At 37.4% G+C, this 23,555-nt stretch overlaps 1 protein-coding gene across 3 annotated transcripts; it reads right to left on the bottom strand.

The window, feature by feature from the left end:
- Window positions 1–2,998: 2,998 nt before the first annotated feature.
- osbpl2a (oxysterol binding protein-like 2a) lies at window positions 2,999–22,385 on the bottom strand. 3 transcript variants are annotated; one of them, XR_013819080.1, is made up of 15 exons: window positions 22,280–22,383; window positions 17,315–17,412; window positions 17,130–17,241; window positions 16,955–17,030; window positions 16,671–16,805; window positions 16,490–16,587; window positions 16,229–16,411; window positions 14,329–14,436; window positions 12,999–13,088; window positions 12,668–12,794; window positions 11,601–11,720; window positions 10,513–10,654; window positions 7,068–7,191; window positions 6,863–6,953; window positions 4,418–5,561 (listed from the first exon to the last, which is right to left on the bottom strand). XR_013819080.1 is itself a non-coding variant. In XM_079850139.1 (14 exons), the coding sequence occupies exons 2-14, from the start codon at window positions 17,349–17,351 to the stop codon at window positions 5,459–5,461; spliced, it is 1,404 nt and encodes a 467-aa protein (XP_079706265.1). In that variant the 5' UTR covers window positions 17,352–17,412; window positions 22,280–22,385; the 3' UTR covers window positions 2,999–5,458. The 3 variants fall into 3 exon arrangements, 2 of the variants coding, with proteins under 2 accessions (XP_079706265.1, XP_079706266.1); XM_079850139.1 differs by lacking the exon at window positions 10,513–10,654 and having other exon boundaries at window positions 2,999–5,561; window positions 22,280–22,385; XM_079850140.1 differs by lacking the exons at window positions 4,418–5,561; window positions 6,863–6,953; window positions 7,068–7,191 and having other exon boundaries at window positions 10,228–10,654.
- Between the last annotated feature and the right edge of the window lie 1,170 nt (window positions 22,386–23,555).

Genomic DNA, 23,555 nt, shown 5'->3' on the forward strand with positions numbered 1-23,555 from the left:
TCTCTTTATTAACTTTTTGAAGCGTCAAAGTGGTAGCTGTCAATGGAGGGACAGAAAGCTCTCAGATTTCATCAAAAAGATATTCATTTGTGTACCGAAGATGAACGAAAAAACTTAAGGGTTTGGAACGATAAGAGGGCGAGTCATTAATGACATTAATGATTTTCATTTTTGGGTGAATTATCCTTTTAAAGACAATGAAGGGTAAAAATAAAAATCTGTATTTTTTTGTAAATGCTTGTTATAGATCTTGTTATAGACCTTGTGATGCTTATCAATTAGTTGGCTTGAACCCCATCCCTCTGCAAAAGCTCACATTCATTTTAAGTGATTCATTCAGATTTCATTTTCATAGAACCAAGTACCCACCCCCCTACATTTTTGTTCTTTTATGATAATCCGTTACACAAGATATTTGCCACAATATGTAAGAATATCTGTTGCTACTTAAGTTTCATTGCAACTTTAAGATAGGATAGGACAGTGTTAACATAAAATTTAGCTATAGACAACATGAAGCTCTAGGGTAAACTAGGATGAAGACAGAGAAAAAAACTCATGTGGAAAGTTGCCGAATCCAAACTCACGTCCTCCTTGTCTTTTTTCGTCACCTTCTTCGTTTGACTTACCTTCACCCTCCTTGGCCTTGGCAAACACGTCTACAAAACCCCTGTTCAAAAACGCTGTTCTTACTGGAAGCTTCCGTTTATCATCACAATTTTTGTAAATTTAACCAAAAACAATTGTCTAGATACATTAGAGTACATCCAGTTTTGCCCTTGTAAGGCCATTTTGTATAAACTACTGACGTAATGGATGTCTGGGAGAGAGGAATGTATGTACATAAACAAGTGTGTTAAGAAAAGGTTTTAGCTGGAATGAACAAGATAAGTTTGTACATTTTAAAGATAACCTATTGGCCACCTCTACAGATTCTGTTAGTAATCCAAACTGACTCAAAGGTCCCAACTTCCACATTCATTTCACACATCTTAGATTTATCACTGAAATAAATGTGTACAAAAGCAGATATGCTAACAAACTTGTTTTCGAAATTAAGTATACACAATTACCGGTAGTGATATACCGAAACTTCGGAAATAGACGTCGAAATCAGTGACATTTTTCACTGTGAGGTGTTTTTACGTGCACAGCACTGATAAGCTACAATAGGTCAACATGTCAGCAGTGTGGACGCACTTCAGCATGAACACAAATGTTACTAGAGTAGCAATATGTAAACAATTTTTTGGTGGAATTACTGTGACTCATTGCTGAAAAACGTTATTATGAACGGTTTCATTTATCACCTGAAAACATGGCACCCTGAACAGCATGTTGAGTTCAGTTACCCATTTAAACACATTTAATTACTGAAACTTTATTTTGGTTTTGGGCTTAACATCCCCATGAAATAAAAGTTGACAATTATCTTTATGCAATATTGCAGTATTTATGAATGATTTGTCAGTGCATATCATAATTTTTTTTTTTTTAACTTACTTCATAAATCACTAATCAAAATAAATTAGTGCCCCTCTTGGTGGGGCAACCAGTCACTCACATGATATCACAGCAATAGCAAACCACAACGATTCAACGATCCAATTAATTTCAGATGGACAAAATAAAGTCCCGCCCTACATTGTTTGAGAAGCAGTTTAATTCGGATTTAGATCCCAATAGGTAAGAAAAGACTAGTCACAATTTCTGTTTCATGCAAACTTTAATGAGAGCTTTAGTTTCTTTAAAAAAAATCGTTTCGGTGCATTACTATGCAGTAGTAGTCAAACCTGCTGAAACTGCGGCAAGATATAAGAACATTTTGTGGGGTTCTTCCATGTTTTGAGGGGGAGATTCTCCGGATGAGAGGCAAGCTTCTGCAGCACTTCAGCATTACCTGAATCGGTGCCATGACCTCAATGTTAAAACACTTGCGAAATCCATTGAAAAAAGAAAGTTGACAATGTCAGTACTTAATACAGTCTCATAGTGTCAGCAATTTTATAGCACTACTATAATGATCTCACCTCCATGCCTTTCATTCATTGTTGCTAAGACACTCTGCAGGTCACTCAGTTTAATGGGCTGATAGATCCAGCAGAGAGAACAGGGCCTAAATATAAATGGTTAAGTCATGACACTCTAGATGGCACAGACTAATAGATCCTTTTATGCAACCTGCAAGCAATCATCATTATTACGTGGCAAACTGATTGGCCTCTGCTGATTCTGCCACCAATGAGAATGCTTGCTCAACATTAAAATAGTCTGCTTCAGAGTTCACTGGAGTCCTCTGAAACTAAACCTCTTAAGATAAATGAACAGTCTTTAATTATTCCAAAACACTAAACAATGTTGCATTGTCTGCATTAAAATCAAGCAAACAAACACATTCAAGAACATGCACCCATCCATCACACTGAGGTATTATCATTATTGTGAAGTGCGAATATAATTAGTTACTAATCCACTTTTTGATGTCGACCAACCCCTTCTAGCAGAAGGGGAGGGGCTTGTCTTTGATTGGTGGAAGTTTCTGTATTGAGGGCATTGATTCAACATGTGCAAAACATTTTTAGATCAAATTACTTGCACTCAGCTGGGCAAATACATTACTTGTAGCACTGTCCAAGGCATTTTTTGCTTGTTCTGTCTTGAACAATTTGTGTTGAGGATCCTCTTAGCTTTCAAATAAGGTTCTTTTTGTTGAATTTATGACTAGTGTACTAGAAATCCATATCAGTTATTATGGAATTGATTGTAATCTTCTGAACTATTATATGCCTTTGTATTGAGTATATAAAGCTAGACAGCTTGTCCAAGTAACAGTCTAATTGAATGTTGAATTGAATGACCTTGGAGCATTTCAGTATCCCTTACAAGGTCTGTCTCTTGAGCATTTGCAATCCTTTTCAAATAAATGATTAAATCATCTTATAATCACACTCCTAAATCAGAACCAACTTAGTCAATAAAGACAGAAAGCATGCTTTTTCTGTTATGTGTTTAATTAAATCCTCTTTATCAATGACAATGACTTTGATAAAGATCAGTTCACATTTTAGGTTAATGCAGAACAACAGATAATAATTCACAAACGTTCTCACCATCTTACATATGAAGGAAGCTGAAGCTTCTCCCAAACGGTTTGTCAAAATTTCCAAACTGATTCTTGTCTCTTGAGAGACAAAAGAGAAAAACTGAAATTTCTTTCATTAGCATTAGTGAGGTCTCACATATATCATTAATATTGCCAGTTTACAAGTGAATTATTAGACCGTTTAAGTGCATTTCATGTGATCTATACAAATGTAGTAAAAAAGTCACAATGCATCATGTACAATTATGTAAAGCCGTCATAGCACCACAGTGGTATAATTTGGGTTTCTATCTGTGAAATAGTTTCACAACTGAAACAGCCATTCCCTAGTGTCACAAATAATATAAACAGTTTAAGAAGAACATAGACAGAATTACTTAAAATGAACATTTCTGAGTGTATGTTTGCTTTACATAGTTGCATTCAAAGTGACAAGGGTTACTTGTATGTTAACCTGATGTGATTGCTACAGGAATAACTGATAAAGATGGGGAAAAATCATGAGACAATTAGGGATGAGATGTTTTTAATGTCTCAAGATTCAAAGGACATTTAAAGCCATTAAGTTAGCAGCTGGTGGGATCAAATACTGGTATTTCTAACTGCTAGTAAGCACTGATAGTGAGATTAAATCATTTATGTTTAGACATGCCACGATAAATTGTATAAAATACACAGGGAATTCAATTTCCTTTAAAGTAGGACATGGGCCGAAGCTTGGCTTTAGGAATTGTACACACTACATGGAACATGTTAAAGATAAATATTCTTGTGCTACACAATAGATGATGAACTCCCATTAAGTGTAGATGCTAAACATTTCAAATATTTAGATAAGAGTGTTATTAATCACTGCAGTTACATACACCTGTGTCTCCATCAAACAACACATCAGCCCAACTTTAGGCTGTGCAAAACAGCCAACATGAGTGTGTAAAACCATCAGCAAAAGTACTAGCATGCATTACACCTTTGAACTAGGCCAACTGAAGATTTTACATAAACAGTGAAGCTTATTATTGACACATAAAATTGTACAATTCATAGACAGACAGACATTCCCATCAATGTTTGCATAGCGAGATAAAATCACAGTATTGTTTAAAGTTTAGAAATAAAAGACAGTGGTGTCTTTCTCGATCTCTAATGTCATGGAAAAAATTAGTCCTTGCAGAATGAAACTTGCTGTATGGCAAAAAGCATGTGAGCAGTGAAGCACATTCTGTTCATTTTTGGTACATGTGAGTATATATGTGGGCTAAGGTGAAGCACCTTGACATTCGTGAGCCATGACGTGAAATAAAATAAAAAGTTGAGTTTAGCACCCATCTCCATTTTATTCACCAAGATGGATCACTCAACATTGCAGTCCTGATGGGTTATATGGCTTTAGTTTCTACAAGAGGAGAAAAGGCTTTGGCAACCATAAACATATTCAAAATATCAATGACAGGATGAAATAGGATTTTTTGTTATTTATAAGAGCTTTTTTTAACAATTAAAAAACTTTTTTTGTTTTTTTACCAAGTAAACATTTTTCATAAGCAGCTTTCATTTTTGTCTGTTGAACAAAAACAAAACAGATCTAAAATATGAGGAATGAGAATATTAGTTTTAGTAAACTCCCCTGTACCATGGAGATGGTGAGAAAATGGCCTGAGTGCCTTATGCAACCGTGATTTCTAAACATAGATGGGATGATTCTGAAAAAAAATAATGTCCTTTTCCTTCTCCGGTACTCAAAATCAGGCAGAATCTTTAACTATGAAGTTCCTGCACATCATGCATACCAAAACAGAGGTCATGTTTCTGAGATAAGGAAAAAAAGCATGTACTAGAGATAAAGTAGCATTAGTTTGAGCAAAAACACAAAATGAAGCTCTCCTAATAGGTTCTGAGAAACCTCACAATTCAATAATCACACAAACATTGGCTATCTTCACAGATGGCACTGGATTGATGCCATCACTAACCGCTTGTACCCATAAAATGAATACCTGAGTGTAACTAGCGAGACGCATGGAAAGGTTAGCATACATAAACTAGCAATTTTTAAACATATTCAGGTTTGCACAGAATGTTTAACTCAAAATCTAACATACATCAAAAAAAGTGAATAATTTAAGGCATTCCCTACCTCTCAAAATAAATAAATAAATTCACGCTGAATTTCCAGATTCTAGTGAAGAGCAGAACTCGTGAAGAAGCTTTGTCCGAAAACTGTTCACTTGAATCTCACGTTCCGACGAAGGAAAAAGAGAAAATTGAAAAGAGCTTAAGGAGAGGAGATGATATGGACTGAGTGAAGGAGAGCAAAGGATGAATCTCAAGCCTCTCTCAGTTTTCCCAACCGAATCAGTAGATGTTTGGAAGGTCAGAGTACTTCCTGTCAAAGTAACCACCCTTGAAGATCCAGTCTGCTGCCCCAGTGTACGGATTATTGCCTTGCTGGAACCATCTGAAAGATGGGAGGCCAAAAAGGTTATGAAAATAAAACTTTTTTTTTGCACTAATATTTAATCCTTTCAAGACCTATCAAAAATATTTAAATGATGATATGTGCTTTTGTAGATGCCTGAAGTCAATGTGATTTCAAAACTATTGTAATAGTCAGTTTATCATTTAAATATAGCAATCATTTACTGTATAGTTCATTTAGAATTTTGTTTTTGAAGGTTGTAATGTTGCAGTCTCAGAACTGTCTTGCTTGATTCAACACTTCATTGCAGGATTTTTTTAATACCTACAGACAAAATGAGTAAATGTGCAAAACAATCCAAGAAAACAAACTGCTGAAATAGTGGGCAGTCACTGTTGTGCTCTTAAAGCGTAACTCTCACCAAAATGCAACCATCTCTTTTTATTAATCTCACATCTCTTTTTGTTAATCTACCCGAGGCAAACTTTCGTTTAAAAGCATAATTAGAATGGAAACGCCACTTTTAAGTTTGACCGTATTTCCGTTTTCGGTCAAATTGCCTTTTGAATGGGAGTGCTAGGGGCACGACTATGATAGCATCAAAGTCGCTATTTTTAAAACACTAAGGTGGCTCAACACAACATAAAACTTTGCTCGAAGTATCACCAGGGGCTCTACACATGAACTCGAGCATTGAGAACATTGTTTGTGTACACAGAGTTTACTAAAAAGAAAGATTTTGAACAACTCGCTGTAGCTGTTGTTGTTTCCGTCCACCGGCATTTTGTCAGTCAAAAATAGTCGATCTCCGAATGCAACGTAACCGGGAGGAGAGTAAAGATGGAAAGCTCCTAAAGCTTAGTGCCATATAAATTCACAGATAATTTGTTGTTTTGTCGTTAGTGAAAATCAAAAGTGACCTTGTATTTGAAAAAGGATCCTCATATAAGAAACAATACTAAAATTTGGCGGACGGCGACGGAAACAACAACAGCTACAGCGAGTTGTACAAAATCTTTCTTTTTAGTAAACTCTGTACACAAACAATGTTCTCAATGCTCGAGTTCATGTGTAGAGCCCCTGATGATACTTCGAGCAAAGTTTCATGTTGTGTCAAGCCTTCTTAGTGTTTCAAAAATAGCGATTTTGATGCTATCATAGTCATGCTCCTAGCACTCCCATTCAAAAGGCAATTTGATCGAAAACGAAAATACGGTCAAACTTAAATGTGGCGTTTCCATTCTAATTATGCTTTTAAACGAAAGTTTGCCTTGGGTAGATTAACAAAAAGACCCAAGGTTGCATTTTGGCGAGAGTTACGCTTTAATCCAAATACTCACCTTGTAGACCATTCTTCCTCATCTTTAGCACGCTCTCTTCTGGCAGCTCTCTGTTTCTCTTCCAATCTCTCTTTCTCTTGACTTGCAGTATCTGGAATTTAAGAGTAGCTTCTAAATTTAGTGGTAAAATAAGTAGAGCAACATCCAAGAGGTAGCTTACAGGACAGATGGTAACAGAACGGGCCAAAAGAGAGATTGCCCATACCTATATCCCCATTCTCCATAGCTCTGATGTCTGGCCGCAGGCGACAGTCTGTTGGTGCTAAGACTCCAATCATGCCTGGCTCCAGCTCGTTAAGCGTCATTGCAAAGTTAGTAAAATTATACATCTAAATAGAATCCAGGAGAGAGAATAAAGAGGGAATAAGTACGGTATTGCAAAACTAGCTAGATAAAGTGTCTGCATTTGTAAGAGCGAAAACAAGAAGGATTTCCAACTGGTATTAGCATCCGTCTCGGGAAAGTGTCCAGTGTCATTTCATTTTGATTGACATGCCAGTGGCGTAGCCAGAATTAGATTTTTGGGGGGCCCCATGTTAAAATGAGGGGGCCACAATATATATATGTGCAATGTAATGTTGTCAAAAATATAGATTTTTACTGAAATACTGAAATATCTGAAAAGCTTACTCTTTTTCCGCAGAATAGATACACTATACCAGCTGCGATTTCTCACTCTCTCATCTCTCCGACAGCGAGTTGACACACAAACACGCCTCCCCTCACTCACTCATTTCATTTGCCCCTGATGAATATTGTTGCTGTTACAGCCAGGGCTTGAATTTCGGCATGGGATTGCACGCACTACGCATAATTCTATTCATTAATGCATATTTTGTGCTCACACACAAAGTGCGCACACATAAAGCCGCCTTTCAGTACTGAATTGAGTTCTTTTCGCTGCTTATTGCGCTTAAACAGTAAAATCCACACAAAATAACGTTAAAATGCCAGTCTTGGCGAATATTAACGTAAACACAGTCAGTTATGTTTAAAGTGAATGTAAACAGTTGAAAAAGAAAACGCATATGTAACAGTATAATGCATGCGTCAGGTCCATAGACTGTAAAAAAATATGGACGTAGTGTCCGTGACGTCACCCGTAGGTTTCTGAAGACCGTTTTTGAAGCCTCAAGTGGGCGTAGCCGACCGTCGCCATCTTGGCAGCGCGTCACTCCCGGGTAAATGAAAATGGGGAAAGGGGCGGGACGTGGGTGGAGCTGAGGAGCCTGGTGCTGAAACCACACCCACCTAGCTCGACGTGATCAAGTTGTCTATGGATGGAAGATATTGGCGGTTGATTTTGAACCTTAATTATTGCAGAAATTTAAGGCTTAATATAATGTAAACGGATGAGTTATAAAAGAATTCACCCCCCTCACAGTTGTCATGAAGGGCAAAATTAGCTGTATAGACCAAAGCCACTTTTTAGTCCAGGCTGTAAACATGTTTTTTTCTGCTGTAAAGTTGGGCATTTCAACATGAGGGAGATGCAGATTTGACTCACTTTTGCAGCCAGCCTCAAGCGGCCAGTTGATGAATTGCCGTTTAATTCACTTCCGTGTTGGTTTCAAGAGAGAGACAGGGAGGTTGCCGCTTGGTCAGGTCTTAAAGTGACAGCAGTGAAAATGCATGGCTAGTAACTTATATATACAGTGAGGAAAATAAGTATTTGAACACCCTGCTATTTTGCAAGTTCTCCCACTTGGAAATCATGGAGGGGTCTGAAATTGTCATCGTAGGTGCATGTCCACTGTGAGAGACATAATCTAAAAAAAAAATCCAGAAATCACAATATATGATTTTTTAACTATTTATTTGTATGATACAGCTGCAAATAAGTATTTGAACACCTGTCTATCAGCTAGAATTCTGACCCTCAAAGACCTGTTAGTCTGCCTTTAAAATGTCCACCTCCACTCCATTTATTATCCTAAATTAGATGCACCTGTTTGAGGTCGTTAGCTGCATAAAGACACCTGTCCACCCCATACAATCAGTAAGAATCCAACTACTAACATGGCCAAGACCAAAGAGCTGTCCAAAGACACTAGAGACAAAATTGTACACCTCAACAAGGCTGGAAAGGGCTACGGGGAAATTGCCAAGCAGCTTGGTGAAAAAAGGTCCACTGTTGGAGCAATCATTAGAAAATGGAAGAAGCTAAACATGACAGTCAATCTCCCTCGGACTGGGGCTCCATGCAAGATCTCACCTCGTGGGGTCTCAATGATCCTAAGAAAGGTGAGAAATCAGCCCAGAACTACACGGGAGGAGCTGGTCAATGACCTGAAAAGAGCTGGGACCACCGTTTCCAAGGTTACTGTTGGTAATACACTAAGACGTCATGGTTTGAAATCATGCATGGCACAGAAGGTTCCCCTGCTTAAACCAGCACATGTCAAGGCCCGTCTTAAGTTTGCCAATGACCATTTGGATGATCCAGAGGAGTCATGGGAGAAAGTCATGTGGTCAGATGAGACCAAAATAGAACTTTTTGGTCATAATTCCACTAAACGTGTTTGGAGGAAGAAGAATGATGAGTACCATCCCAAGAACACCATCCCTTCTGTGAAGCATGGGGGTGGTAGCATCATGCTTTGGGGGTGTTTTTCTGCACATGGGACAGGGCGACTGCACTGTATTAAGGAGAGGATGACCGGGGCCATGTATTGCGAGATTTTGGGGAACAACCTCCTTCCCTCAGTTAGAGCATTGAAGATGGGTCGAGGCTGGGTCTTCCAACATGACAATGACCCGAAGCACACAGCCAGGATAACCAAGGAGTGGCTCTGTAAGAAGCATATCAAGGTTCTGGCGTGGCCTAGCCAGTCTCCAGACCTAAACCCAATAGAGAATCTTTGGAGGGAGCTCAAACTCTGTGTTTCTCAGCGACAGCCCAGAAACCTGACTGATCTAGAGAAGATCTATGTGGAGGAGTGGGCCAAAATCCCTCCTGCAGTGTGTGCAAACCTGGTGAAAAACTACAGGAAATGTTTGACCTCTGTAATTGCAAACAAAGGCTACTGTACCAAATATTAACATTGATTTTCTCAGGTGTTCAAATACTTATTTGCAGCTGTATCATACAAATAAATAGTTAAAAAATCATACATTGTGATTTCTGGATTTTTTTTTTTAGATTATGTCTCTCACAGTGGACATGCACCTACGATGACAATTTCAGACCCCTCCATGATTTCTAAGTGGGAGAACTTGCAAAATAGCAGGGTGTTCAAATACTTATTTTCCTCACTGTATATATATATATATATATATATACACATAAATATACACAAAATATATTCCACTTAAATACACAATAACAAAACAAAAGAAAAAACAGTACGACAAGTAAGCCGAGGTTCGATGAATTTTTGTGACGTGCTCCACAACTTAACGGCAAGAAAACCCGAGACAGCAGGAAAACCCGAGACGGCAGGAAGCGGCATCCTGTTTGTTTTCTTTATTTTACAAAAGCACAATGTTTTGTTTTTATTGTGAGTACATAAATAAGATACCCTTTACAGTTTCAAATGATGTCTTACTCTTATCTGTATGACCATAAATGACGTATTTCAAGTTGTTTCCGCTGTTATAATGAGACAAATTCATTTGGCATTGTGCCGATTTGTGTCGTGGAAGCCTACTATAGTCCAGTGATGAAATATGCGTGTCCTGGAAATGGAAAGCCGCAGGTGTCTCTTCACTCGCTGTCTCCTCGTGGAAAGGTGAAGTAAGCTCAGATGTAGATTGCACTTTTTCTCCTTCTCGCTCATCTTTCCATGATTTCTTAAAAAAGCGTAATATTGAACTCTGTGCATCCGCCATTGTCACCGCATGTTAATGAACTCTCACGCGCAAAGAAAATGACAGCGTAGGCTACGCACAACACGTTAATCAAAGTTTGAATACAGCCGTTGCATTTTACTACACAGCATTGGTCAATCTATCAATTAGAGTAACAAATCGACAATTCCTTATTTTTTTATTTTAAGCAATCAGGAATCTGGGGGGGGGCGGCCCAGAAATGTAAATGAAGGGGCCTAGGCCCCCCCAGGCCCCATTGGCTATGCTACTGCGACATGCTTTAGCATTTGTAGTGCAGATGCAATGTGGTCACATGCAATCAACCAATTATGCTTTTTACATTTTCAAATTTCTTTAGTGTGTAATGTTGCTGTTTGAGCATGAAAAAGGTCTGCAGAGTTAAAAAGCACAAAGTCTACTCCATAGAGAGTTATTCTCTATATCAGTAAGCACTGTTTCTGAACTCCTTGAAACACCTCCATTGTAGTCTTGAGTTTTCTTCCGGTAACGTACAAATCACAATATTCTTCATTTAAATAATTCCTACCTTCCAAAAAAGGGGGCAAGGCCTGGGTGTGTTATGTTAGTATTAGTAGTGTTGAAACTCATGGTTATGGTAAGGGCCGTGACATTTTGAAAACACGCTCAAAGTGGTTGACCAATCACAACACACTTGTCAAGCTGACCAATCAGAGCATACTGGGCTTTTCGAAAGGAGGGGCTTCATAGAGACAGGAACTAAACAGAGTGTTGCTGACAGACTAGGAGAGAGCTGCTGCAACAATATAAAATATGCAAAAAATAATGTTTTTGAACATTCAAATCATAAAAACATATTCTTATAGACCTCAAAAACAAAATCAAGACTTTGTAAAAGGGCATAATAAGGCCTCTTTAATACCATGTGAAATTCCAAGGTTGTGGTTACCTGTGTCGAGTGTGGCGGTCGAGGGGCTACTCTCCACAGGAGAACACTGCCTGGGATCATAGTGACTGTCTCCTGGACATCTGGCATTTCATCTGCATCATCACCCCCTGTACCCTGTTCCTAATCACATTCATAGAGTACTATCATTAATAGTACTAACCCCAAATGCACCATGTTCATTAAAAACTACAGATAGAGCAAGATCAGGAAACCACATGGACTAGGATAACTAACTCCACTAAGGTGGCTCAGCTACTGTAGCATCACTGCTAAAACCCACTGTCTTTACCTTCACCTCTCACTGAAATTGCATGTTAATACAAAGGAGGAAAAGAGGTTATATATATAACACTGTTTACTTATATCAAATAATAATAATAAAAAAAACATTTTATTTAATTACATTTTATTTTTCAATTAACACTACCATTCAAATGTTGGGGTCAGTAAGATTTAAAGAAATTAATAGCTTTATTCAGCCATGAATTTGAACTATCACACACAAAAAATTATCACCGTTTTAACAACAACAAAAAACAAAAAAAACTGTTTTTAAGATTAATAATACGGAATGTTTCTTGAGCACCAAATCATATAAAAATGATTTCTGAAGGATCATGTGAATGAAGACTGGAGAGTAATGCTGCTGAAAATTCAGCCTCGCCATCACAGAAATAAATTACATTTTAAAATATATTAAAATAGAAAACAGATGTTTTGAGTTGTAATACTATTAAAAACATTGATAAATCATACAGACCATATGCATGTAAATCATGTACAGTAGTGTATATTTAATATGTATTCTATTGAAATAAAAATCAAATTACTGATTAAGTATCACAGAAAAAAATCTGCCATAATGTTTGAATAGTGACATAAAAACCAAAACTCCAACAGAGTTACACATTGGAAAGAACTCGCTCTGGCTGATCTCTCTTCAGCAAAGATCCTGAAACTTTTTCGGTTGGCATAGTGTTGCGTCAGAGCCCTTTTGGACTTCAATATGAAAACAGAACAGAAAAGTATGGCTCTGCATTAAGAGATAAATGACTAACGCCTTTTACCTGCTTGTGTTTCTTGGAATCTCCTCCACTTTTCTTCTCTGCTTTCCTGTTGGCTTCGAAGACTTTTGGCTCAATGCTAAATACGCACTCTGTCCACTTCCCGTAGAGAACGCGATGCTTCTTTTTACTGAAATACACCCAAACACAATGAGTCATATATACACGGCATCAAATCTATAAAAAGTTAAAAATAAAACTACATTTACAATCCAGCTGTAAAAGACATTGCTGTTGCCTTTAGTGCTACAGACACAGAGTGGATGTGCAGTGTGAACACTACAGGCAAGGAGCCAGATATACCCACTGACATTTGATACGAACGACTGCTCACCTCTTGTCCTGGATATATCCCTCAACCCTATGCAGCTCTTTGCCAAACATGCCGCACGGCTTAAAATTCAGCACACACTTGTCCCCAGTGCTGAAATGAACAGAGAGGAGGTTTCCCAATCAAGAACAAGGCACCAACCACACTGAGTGAACACTGATACACAATGACAACATTATATAAACGCTGGAAAATGGTATAGAGTGCAGAGCATGTGAGTGGAGTGGAGCGGTGAGAATCTCCGCTCATCGCTCACGGAACTGTTCACCCCTCCGCTCCCCCGCTCAAAGCTACATCAGGCCTACATCTCTGCTCATTATCACTCAGCGCTCAACGAGGTTTGCTTCGCACTCCACTCAAATCGCCCCCCGCTCGCTCCGAAAAAGGAAAACAATCTACATGTATATCTTACCTCCTAAAGAACTAATGAGTAACAACAACATTTTTCAAATATAAATGTTTTATTTCAAATTACACAAAAAGTCCTGTAAAATTAAACGAATAAATGGACCTACAAATATAAATAAAAATGATATAAACAAAAATATACATATACATTTTTTAAAAGTAAATTAACTATAAGGCCAGAATTTTGATACGTGAACTTTTGCAACGCGCACGATTAAAATGTAAATTGGCTTCCATACACACAAACTGCTGTAAAATTAAACGAATAAATGGGCCTAATAATATAAATATTATTATGGACGACACAAATTCGGCTAAATAAAACAAACTATTAGGTCTACTTGAATGAAAAAACGAATTTATTTGAATATTACGCTATATTTAATTTACACTTTGTTACAAGTTACCGTATTCAATTTGCTAACCTTTTGTTGCGTGTTCGCGTAGGTCACGTTCATGTTTTCGAGAGATGTGTCTTTTGAGATTCCAAAATGAATCTTTGCTGACTGAAACGATGTCTCCACATTCGTTTTCTTGTACCACATTATCATTGTTAGTTAGTTATATTAATAGTACACCTGACCTGTATGACTTCTCATTTTCCTTTTTGAAGTAGCCTACTTTTTGAACTCCATTATTGATCCGAGTTTTGACTGAAAATAGTCTACTGTTGATGACTGTGCAAGACAGATGGATCCTGGTTTAGGTTTGACTGAGCATGCTTCAGACTCGTGGTGTGAGCTGAGCGAAATTGGAGCGGGAAATAAGGCGACGCTCCGTCCTTTTAAAAATGCCGCTCTGCGCTCTGTCCAAGATCCGCCCGCTCCCGCTCCCCGCTCGCTCACGCTCCACTCCGCTCACATGCTCTGATAGAGTGAAAATTCAGGCCGGATATTTAGGGTCAGAAAGGAAAGAGAAGATATACCTGTGGTTGACAATCTCCACTGTCCCATACTGCTCAATCCACAGTTTCCCCAGAATAACATTATGCACACAGCACATAGGGTTTGTCCATGTGTAAGCTTCTCTGTGCCTGAGGAAAAAAATAATAACATTAGTTAACATTAACTATGAGCAATATATTTTTAGTAGGGCTGTCAAAGTTAGCGCGTTAATAACGCGTTAACGCAAAATCATATTAATGGCACTAATTTTTTTAACGTGCGATTAACGCAGCGCGTATTTTCTGTTTGACCCGTGGCCCAACCCCTAGTTGGAGAAATGGAGATACACAGTGTTGCTAATTTAGCGACATTGCAGACCCCTTTAGCGATTTTTTCCCTTCAACAAAGCGCCCAAACCTTATTTAGTTTCTGAGAATCTACCGGTACCGCCGGTACTGCTCTCTCAGCACGCGCGCGCGCGCACCTCTCTCTCTCTCTCGCTCGCTCTCTCTCTCTCTCTCTGCGTCTCGCGCGGAGGAGCAGCGCTTTAACTCAGTTAAGCACAGATATTATGTTGCTTCTCTATTTTTACAAGTATAGCCGAAATCAGAGCACATATATTGTCTTTATCTTATGTGAATTTGATTTCACCAGACGACGGCTCGATTATCAGAATTTTTGTGCAGATTAACTTAACATCTTGGAAGGGAGAGCTGGTTATGTCTTAATGGGTCGCGTTTCAGTCACCATTTCAAATTCATTCCGTTGTTTGACAACAGAAACAGTAAAATATACCAATGAAAACAGTTTTATTGAGAATTTAGCTTCATCAAAATGGGCACAGAGAGAGACAAACTACAATGTAATAGGCTAATAAATAATAAATGTACATTTAGCATTTTCAGAAGAGCTGCCCTGTCATGCAAAAATCTAAACATGTTTGTGTTAGTAAATTGCTCAGTGCAAAGAAAGAGAAGTAATGGTAACCTGCCATTTTTTTTTGTTCTTTCTACGTGTCTAATAGACATGAACAAGTTCTTTGAAAAACATCTGTGACCTTTGAAACATCTCATCCTTATGCTCTATATTGACTATGGTTTCAATAATAAACATACATTTGCATAAAGCATCTATATTTATCCATGCCCACGTTGATTAGAGTATTACAAACTTGAAAAGTATTAATTTAAGGTACATTTAGAACAATTAAAAAAATGTGCGATTAAATGCGATTAATCGCGAGTTAACTCATGACAATATGCGATTAATCGCGATTAAAAAAATTAATCGATTGACCGCCCTAATTTTTAGATAATACTTTATTATTATAAGGTGACGTAGTTACATGTTACTACATGTACTTACTATAGTAATAACAGTAAATGATGCATAATTACAAGTAACTAACCCTAAACCAAACTCTAACCTCTATAGTAAGAACATACTTATTTGAGTAAGTACAATGTAACTACTTCACCTTAAAATAAAGTGTAACCTATTTTTACAGCATTTACAACCTTTGTTAATGTTAGTTAGTAAAAATACAATTGTTTCTGTTTGTTCATAATACCTCACAATGCATTCACTAATGTTAACAGATGACTTTTGATTTTAAAAATGTATTAATGTAGAAATCAACAAATGCTGTAGAAGTGTTGTTCAAATGTTGTCCTTTAGGTCATCTTAACTAATGAAGACACTTAGACACAAAATCTCTTTTATACACATACAAAACATGCTGAATAATAAATGGACATTCCAGCATGTTACTTATCTAGTAAATAAAGCTACTTTCAAAGCAACTTACAGTTCACTGAGGACAGGGAAAGGTTACGTGCCTTGCTCAAGGGTGTGACTGTGCTTGAGTATCTCAGTGACTCTCCAGCTCCAATAAAAAAGTGATCATACTGTACTTGGTGATGTCACATGAATAAAACTCACTTGGACAGCTCAAGTGTCATGGTGCCTTTAGGCTCCGCCTCCACACTCTTCCCCCAGAATTTCAGTTTAGGATAGATGGAGCCGTGAAACGAGAAGTCCTGATTGAGTGACTCTGCGTAGAAGGCGCTGATTGGTGGATGGTGGCTCACCTGTTCTGAGATCATGTGGTAACCCTCATCCTCCCTGAGCACAGATATGCAAATCATTAGTGCAAGCTAATTTTGTAGAAGTAGATGTATAGCGTTTCCTCTGTAGATTTACCTTGTAAGCTCAAAAGTCTCTCCTAATAAAGGATTAAAAGGTTTTCCAGTTCTGTCCCATTGTGAAGCAACTGCAGAAACGGCGAACGCTGCAACAAGCTGACAAATGAGATGCAAAAGGGTTTGATTGAGTCTTCCATGCAAGCACACATGTGAGAGTAAATAATAGAGGAGGTACTAACCTGCATTCGCTCAATAGAGTCAGAATGTTTACAAGCTTTATGGATGAGGTATGTATGTTCCATGTACTCTGTAATCCTCTGCAAGAAGCTCAGTGGTTCGTTGAAAACAATAGGCATTGTTATCTTGGACAGCTCCTGCAAAGATAAAGTATTCCCAGATAGAACTGGCTTGGACAACGACAATACAATCTAAATAATATGTTTCTTTTACAAGTTCATATTTCATGTTTTGTTTAAACTGAGCACTTTTGACCAACAGCTTGGTCAAAGTAGCTTACGCTCACCATTCCAATGCATTTCTTCAGGAAGCCCCATACACTGAAGTCATTTCTGGAGAACATGGGCGCTGGAAGAGTAGTTCTGAGCACACGGACACACATATTAATGCATTACTCAATCCAACAGATAAAGATCTTCACATTCTGTTTCCTGCCGCTGGATATTATTCTGACACCTTACCGCCTCTCGAACACTCCATTCTCAGACAGCACTTTGCCATTCACACTCTGCTTGTTCGAATAGACGCAGGCATCTTTAAAGCTGACTTCACACGAGTCGTCTGATTCCAAACCTGAGACGGAAGGAGAGATTTAGCCATAGGTGACGAGAAAATGTGATGTACCTTACTTAACTTAATTCCATACCTGTCTCAGCATCATAGAACTCTTCCTCGCTGTTCATGATGGACAGTTGTTGCTGTTGATGTCAATCAGAAGGCATCGTTTCACAGCTTGAATGTGTTCTGTGGATCAAACCAGAGAACAGTAGGTTTGAATATTAAATGGATATAAAGACCTACAGCTGGACATCAGACATCATCAGTCCAACTAATAACAATGAATCATTAATGTACTGTAGACTATGCCGTGAACCTGGAACAAACTGGTCACTCATGTGGGCCCACTCTCCATCTATTCCCTTATTGAACACAAACAAATCCAATCACTGCACTGCAGTCTTTAAACAGCTGTGCTTGGCAAAGCTAAGCCGACCAAGCTAATCCTTTAATGGCCAATGGCAGAGAGAGAGAGAGAGAGAGAGAGAGAGAGAGAGAGAGAGAGAGAGAGAGAGAGAGAGAGAGAGAGAGAGAGAGAGAGAGAGAGAGAGAGAGAGAGAGAGAGAGAGAGAGAGAGAGAGAGAGAGAGAGAGAGAGAGAGAGAGAGAGAGAGAGAGAGAGAGAGAGAGAGAGAGAGAGAGAGAGATTGCATTTAGAGAGAGAGATTGCAATAATGTCATTATTGCGGGCTTAATTAAATGGGTCATGAATTGAGAAATCAAATTGTCCTTGATCTTTTGACATAAGAGTACTAAAAAATATCCTGTACGTTTCAGAACCCAAAACTTCCTCAGCCCAAAAACAGCTTTTATTGAAACCAAACAGCTAAAAGTCTGACAAAAGATCGCATCAGCAGAAGAAGATCAATGCCTACTTCTACATCATTGCTCTTTAGCCCCGCCCACCAATTTGCACACGTAGTGGGAGGTGAGAGAGAGACGCAAACACAGTACTTACTGTGATTAGATGCCTCTGACGACTACAAGACTTTTTGCAGTCTTTGCATTGCCTGCTTCTTGTGATCCTAAAGTGTGGATGAACTTTATTTTTAACAAAGTTCCAGATTGCATCAGTAAGACAATGCATGTCATTTTCGCACAAGACGCAGTTTGACGCAGGCTTTTCAGAGACTGAAAATAAAAGATGATGCAGAGACGACTATACTGTCGCAACACACAAGTGTAACAATGTTTTCCGTTTTCACAATGTGTCACTATTGCTTTGTCTGTCATTTGATATGTAATGATTTTACTTTGTATATTGAAAATGATGAACGATGAATATAAGAACGTATAAGAATGAATATAAGAACAAACAATGGTACATTCATTCATAATTTGTCTACACGAAACACCATAAGTTATCCTTTGTCAACTATACCTCTGGTAATTCCAAGTATTTTACCCGGTTGACATTTTTCAACATTGGATGTTTTCAAAACAATTCCACACGTGTAATGGTGAGGCGTTGAAAATCATTTTAATATGAAAAGCTGTTCCCTAATCATAGCAGTATTTACTTCCATGTCTTGAATGCAGCATGACTTTCAAAGAGAGGGTCAAAAACAGGATTGAAAGTAGCCTAATTCTTCTAAATTATGATGTTTTTGCTTGTAAAATGTGTAAAAAGTGGACCTCAGCAAACATTATAAATAGGGCTGTCAAACGATTAATCGCGATTAATCGCATACAAAATAAAAGTTTGTTTTTACATAATACATGTGTGTGTACGGTGTATAATTATTTTCTATATATAAATACACATACATGCATGTATATATTTAAGAAATATTTGCATGTATATACTGTGTATATATATTTATATTATATATAATTTATATTATATATAAATATTTTATATATAAATAACACATTTTCTTAAATATATATACATAGTGTGTATTTATATATAGAAAATAATTATACTCAGTACACAGACATAAATTATGTAAACAAACTTTATTTTGGATGCGATTAATCGTTTGACAGCCCTAATTATAAATTTTAAAAAATGCAGTTCATGGCCCCTTTAATGTAAAAATCCCATTCAGAATGTATGACGCAAATGTTTCTGGTAGCACAAACATCATGTCCAATCTAATTAAAACACATTTTCATGTTGATTTCATATGGTTTTGAAAAAACTTTTATGCCATTTTCAGTACATAAAACATTTAAAGGAAAAATATTGGGTTTAGAAATCCAGGGCATTTATTTGATAAAAATACAGTAAAGACAAGAGTAATATTGTGAAATATTATTAATTTAAAATAACTTAAGTTTTTATTTTAATATATGATGGTAAAGCTGAATTTGTGTCACATGATCCTTCAGAAATCATACCAATATTCTGAATTGGTGCTCAAGAAACATTTCTTATTATCAATATTGAAAACAGTAAATAAAAAAATGTGAAAAGCATGATACTTTTTTTCAGGACTCTTTGATGAACAGAAACTTCAAAAGATGATATTTTTTGCAACAATGTAAAATGAGATTGTGTAAAATTATTCGTGCAAAATATTCCCTAGTTTGTGTTTTTATTCCCGGCATGCTGGTTTTACCATGAAATATAACTTTGATTTTGCAAGGAAAATAGTTTTTTTTAAATAGTTTTGCTGAAAGAAACAGGCCTTTTTCAAGAATTTCATTCTTTTAATGAGGCTTTTTTTTCCATTATTTTATCAGGAAAGTTTACATTTTTTAAATAAATAAAAAAGGTTCATCATGAAGGAAGTGTATTCAAATAATTGAATTAGATTTGAAATATATTTATGAATAAATAAAAAAGGACAAATTGTGCATCACGCCATTGACCCCACACACAAACAGAAACAGGAATAGAGAGTTAAAAGGCAAAACTCTATAAAACAAAGGATTCAAGCTACTCTTCAACAGCCCTTATACAGCTGATGACCACCAACATGCAAAGCAGTTTAAAAAACTATTGGCCATATAACGGAGGTGGGCACCATGCAAATTATTTTGAACACGGACAGGCAAAGCAGACACTTATCAAGTTGACAGCTATCACATATTCAAACACCCATGTGGTAAACTGCCAATAGAGGAAGTCTTGGCTGGCTGAGCAGCACGTAGCCCCCGTCGTTTTGCAACCACACAAATTCAACGTACATCAACAGAAATGAATGCAGACTAGAGATGATCACAGTGACTGATCACACGCTTTGGACCAGAACAAAGAAAAACCTTGGACTCTTAATGTGAAGGATAGGGTGCAAAGGCAGCCAAACTTTAGTCGCCACAGTTCATAAAACACCATTTGGAGAAACCACGAAAAAACGTTGAAGATAGCTTTCAAAGTTAAAGATCTGTGAATAATACAATATTTCAATATTGTTTAAAATATCAACAGAAATATCATCTAGTTCCATTACACAATATACAGCCTTCAACACTGCACACCTTACCCAAACAGACGTTAACAGTATTATTGAATCCTCATCATATATCTGCAAGAAAACTCCCTAGATAACATATTGACAGATCACAACCTTTTCATACTTCATTTTAAACATAATCAAGTAAATAAAATACCTCAGAATCTTTCAGCTAAAGTGAAATTTGGATGCATGTCCTTTGGCTATAATGGGCTACTAACAGTGAACAGAGAAATCTAGTCATACAACTGACTGGGAAATGATAGTGTAACAGATCAATGGTGACTTGAGACAACCGCATAAGTAGTTGGTTCTGAGAAAAAGCTGTGCACTGGTAGTTAGGCTATACTTGGAGAAGCTCATTTAGATATCACCAATTGCTATAGCACATGTCATAGATCCCCTAAATAATGCCATTCATTTTCAAGTTGTAAAATTTGCTGTGCAAAAATACTTATACAACGGTCTATGACTTGCAACTACCGGTATATACTTTGTATAGTTATTGTTTGTTCAGCTGGCTCTCATTTATCCCAATATTACCAATAGTTTTGGACTTTATATTGACATTTGACGCATAAAGTTAGCTTACTAACTGTTGCTGCTTCAGTCTTAACTGACGGAAAGCACTATATGAAATAAACATATTATTAGCAGCAGTAGTCAAATAAAACAGCTTTGTCTAGAAGACTGGAGTCACGTGTGAGCATACACTACCACTCAAAAAATTTAAGTCAGTTAATGATTTAAAAAAAAGAAGTCTCTTATGCTCACCAAGGGTGCATTTATTTGATAAACTACAGTAAGTAATAGTGTGAAATATTATTACGATTAAAAATACTATATTTCTATTTGACTGAATTTTAAAATGTAACTTATTCAGCAGCCATCACTCCAATTTTAAGTGTCATATGATCTTTTTTGAATTTTGGTGGTCAACCTCAAGCAACATTCCTTTTCATCAATGCTGTGCTGCTTAATATTTTAGAGGAAACCTTGATATATTTTTTTTTTTTACAGTAAAAAGTAAGGAAACCTTTTTACTTTTTTCAGCGCTTCATAATCGAGTCAAAATACTTCCCCAAATTTGTAATGCTGTCAACTAACAAATGGATGTGTCTCATCATCTCTCATAATGAGTGTCACTGACTGAATGCAGTGGAGCAGATTTAACCCATCAAAACTACAGGGCAAACAGATGATCCAGATATTACTTAAAAGACATTTAGAATGCACTGCCTTCTGCATGATCACATGAACATGGTAACTAGGCACCATGTGAGCATAACACACAATTCACCCATCCAAATCATAGTCTAGCTAACGTCCAGCCATCCCTGTATGAGGGCAGGCTGACATTCAGGTTATACACTGTTAGATATACAAACATATCTGATGCTATGAATAACCTGCCTCGCTCGGCATCTCCAAACTAGATCTACTAACTTAGTGTTCTAGGAAAGCACGGGGTGTTTGGCTTGAGCTGTTTTGACCCGCGTTAGCCGCTAGCAATGCTCCTTGACCAATAACAAACCCGCATGTTACTCAACAACCCATTTGATTAAGTGAAAACCTTAAACAAAGCACAAAATAACACGACGTGTATCGTCGATCTCGCTCAACAAGCTGTATACTGTGCGTGTGTCGCGTTACCTTTCAATAACGTAAAGCTGGATAGCTCCTTTTCTCCGGTGGGACAGAAAACAAGCGCCCAGTTTGGGAAGAGACTGACAGTGGGGCGGATACATTTCGCCAGGACAGGAGAGCAATCTGGATTGGAGGGTTGAGTAACGGGTCCAAACGCAGAGGGGCGGGGAAATGGTTGATTGACAGAAGAAGTAGCCTATTGTGAAAGAAGACCCCTTTGCGAACGCACGATAATAACCTTTCGAAGGGGCGGGGCTATATGATGTTACATAAAGGGGTCGGTACTAAAAAGGCAGGGATGTGGGTTATTTATAATCATAATACCGGTAACAATAAATATCGCCGTAGGCTGGCAGCGGCGCTCCTTGATTGAATATGACTGCGGTCCTAAAAAATGACATGAAGCTGTACGAAGCTTTAATGTAGCCTACCTTTTGTCTTAAAATATTAGTGTTAATTCATAGAATATGTATTCATTCATAGAATATTTTCTATTCTTACTGCTTTTTCTTATTTACGCCCTAAAATCAAAGCGTTGTCGATAAAACTAAATAATTCTTAGATTATAGAGAGCATTTGATTGGACAGAAAATCTAATGAGAAGCTGTGAAAAGATGAGAAGTAGCTAGTGCAGATTGATGATAATCAAAATCATTGATCCATATTGGCGGAAGTGAGAGACTAAGTTTTGAATGCTTATAACTTCTAAATGTGAATTTTGTCGTTGTTTTGGAGCACACTTATAGATAACAGTATAGGCTAAGGCAAACTTCATTTTGATTGCATGGGGATTTTAGTGTTGGGGTGGGGGTGGGCATTCGTTTAGGTAGAGCTGAAGGGTAGGGGGTTAGTGGTTGGGGCGGGATATACGCGATCGTAAGCGCCATAACATCGGGTTTGTCCGGGGCTGAATCGGAGAATCGGGTTTGAGACTGCTGTTCTCAGACTGCCGTGACGAGTGTTTCTGCGGCCAGATCTTCCGTTTCATTTGAAGCCACTAGATGTCAACCGAGCAATGTTTTTTAAACTTTTAAGTTCCGTGCCTTTGAGAAGTGTGTGAGTTGTGATACACTTTCTTTCTTTTGAAACCAATATATAGCCTATGTTATAAAAAAAAAAAATTATATATATATATTATATATATATATATATATATATATATATATATATATATATATATATATATATATATATATGCATTGCAAATATGCATTGCAGGGGTGTCTGGAAAAAAATCTATAATTTTATCCTAGAAAAGCAATGGTTTGGCACTTCTAGCTGT

Source organism: Squalius cephalus (genome assembly GCF_949319135.1).
Source record: "Squalius cephalus genome assembly, chromosome: 18".
Classification (NCBI taxonomy): Eukaryota; Metazoa; Chordata; class Actinopteri; order Cypriniformes; family Leuciscidae; genus Squalius; species Squalius cephalus.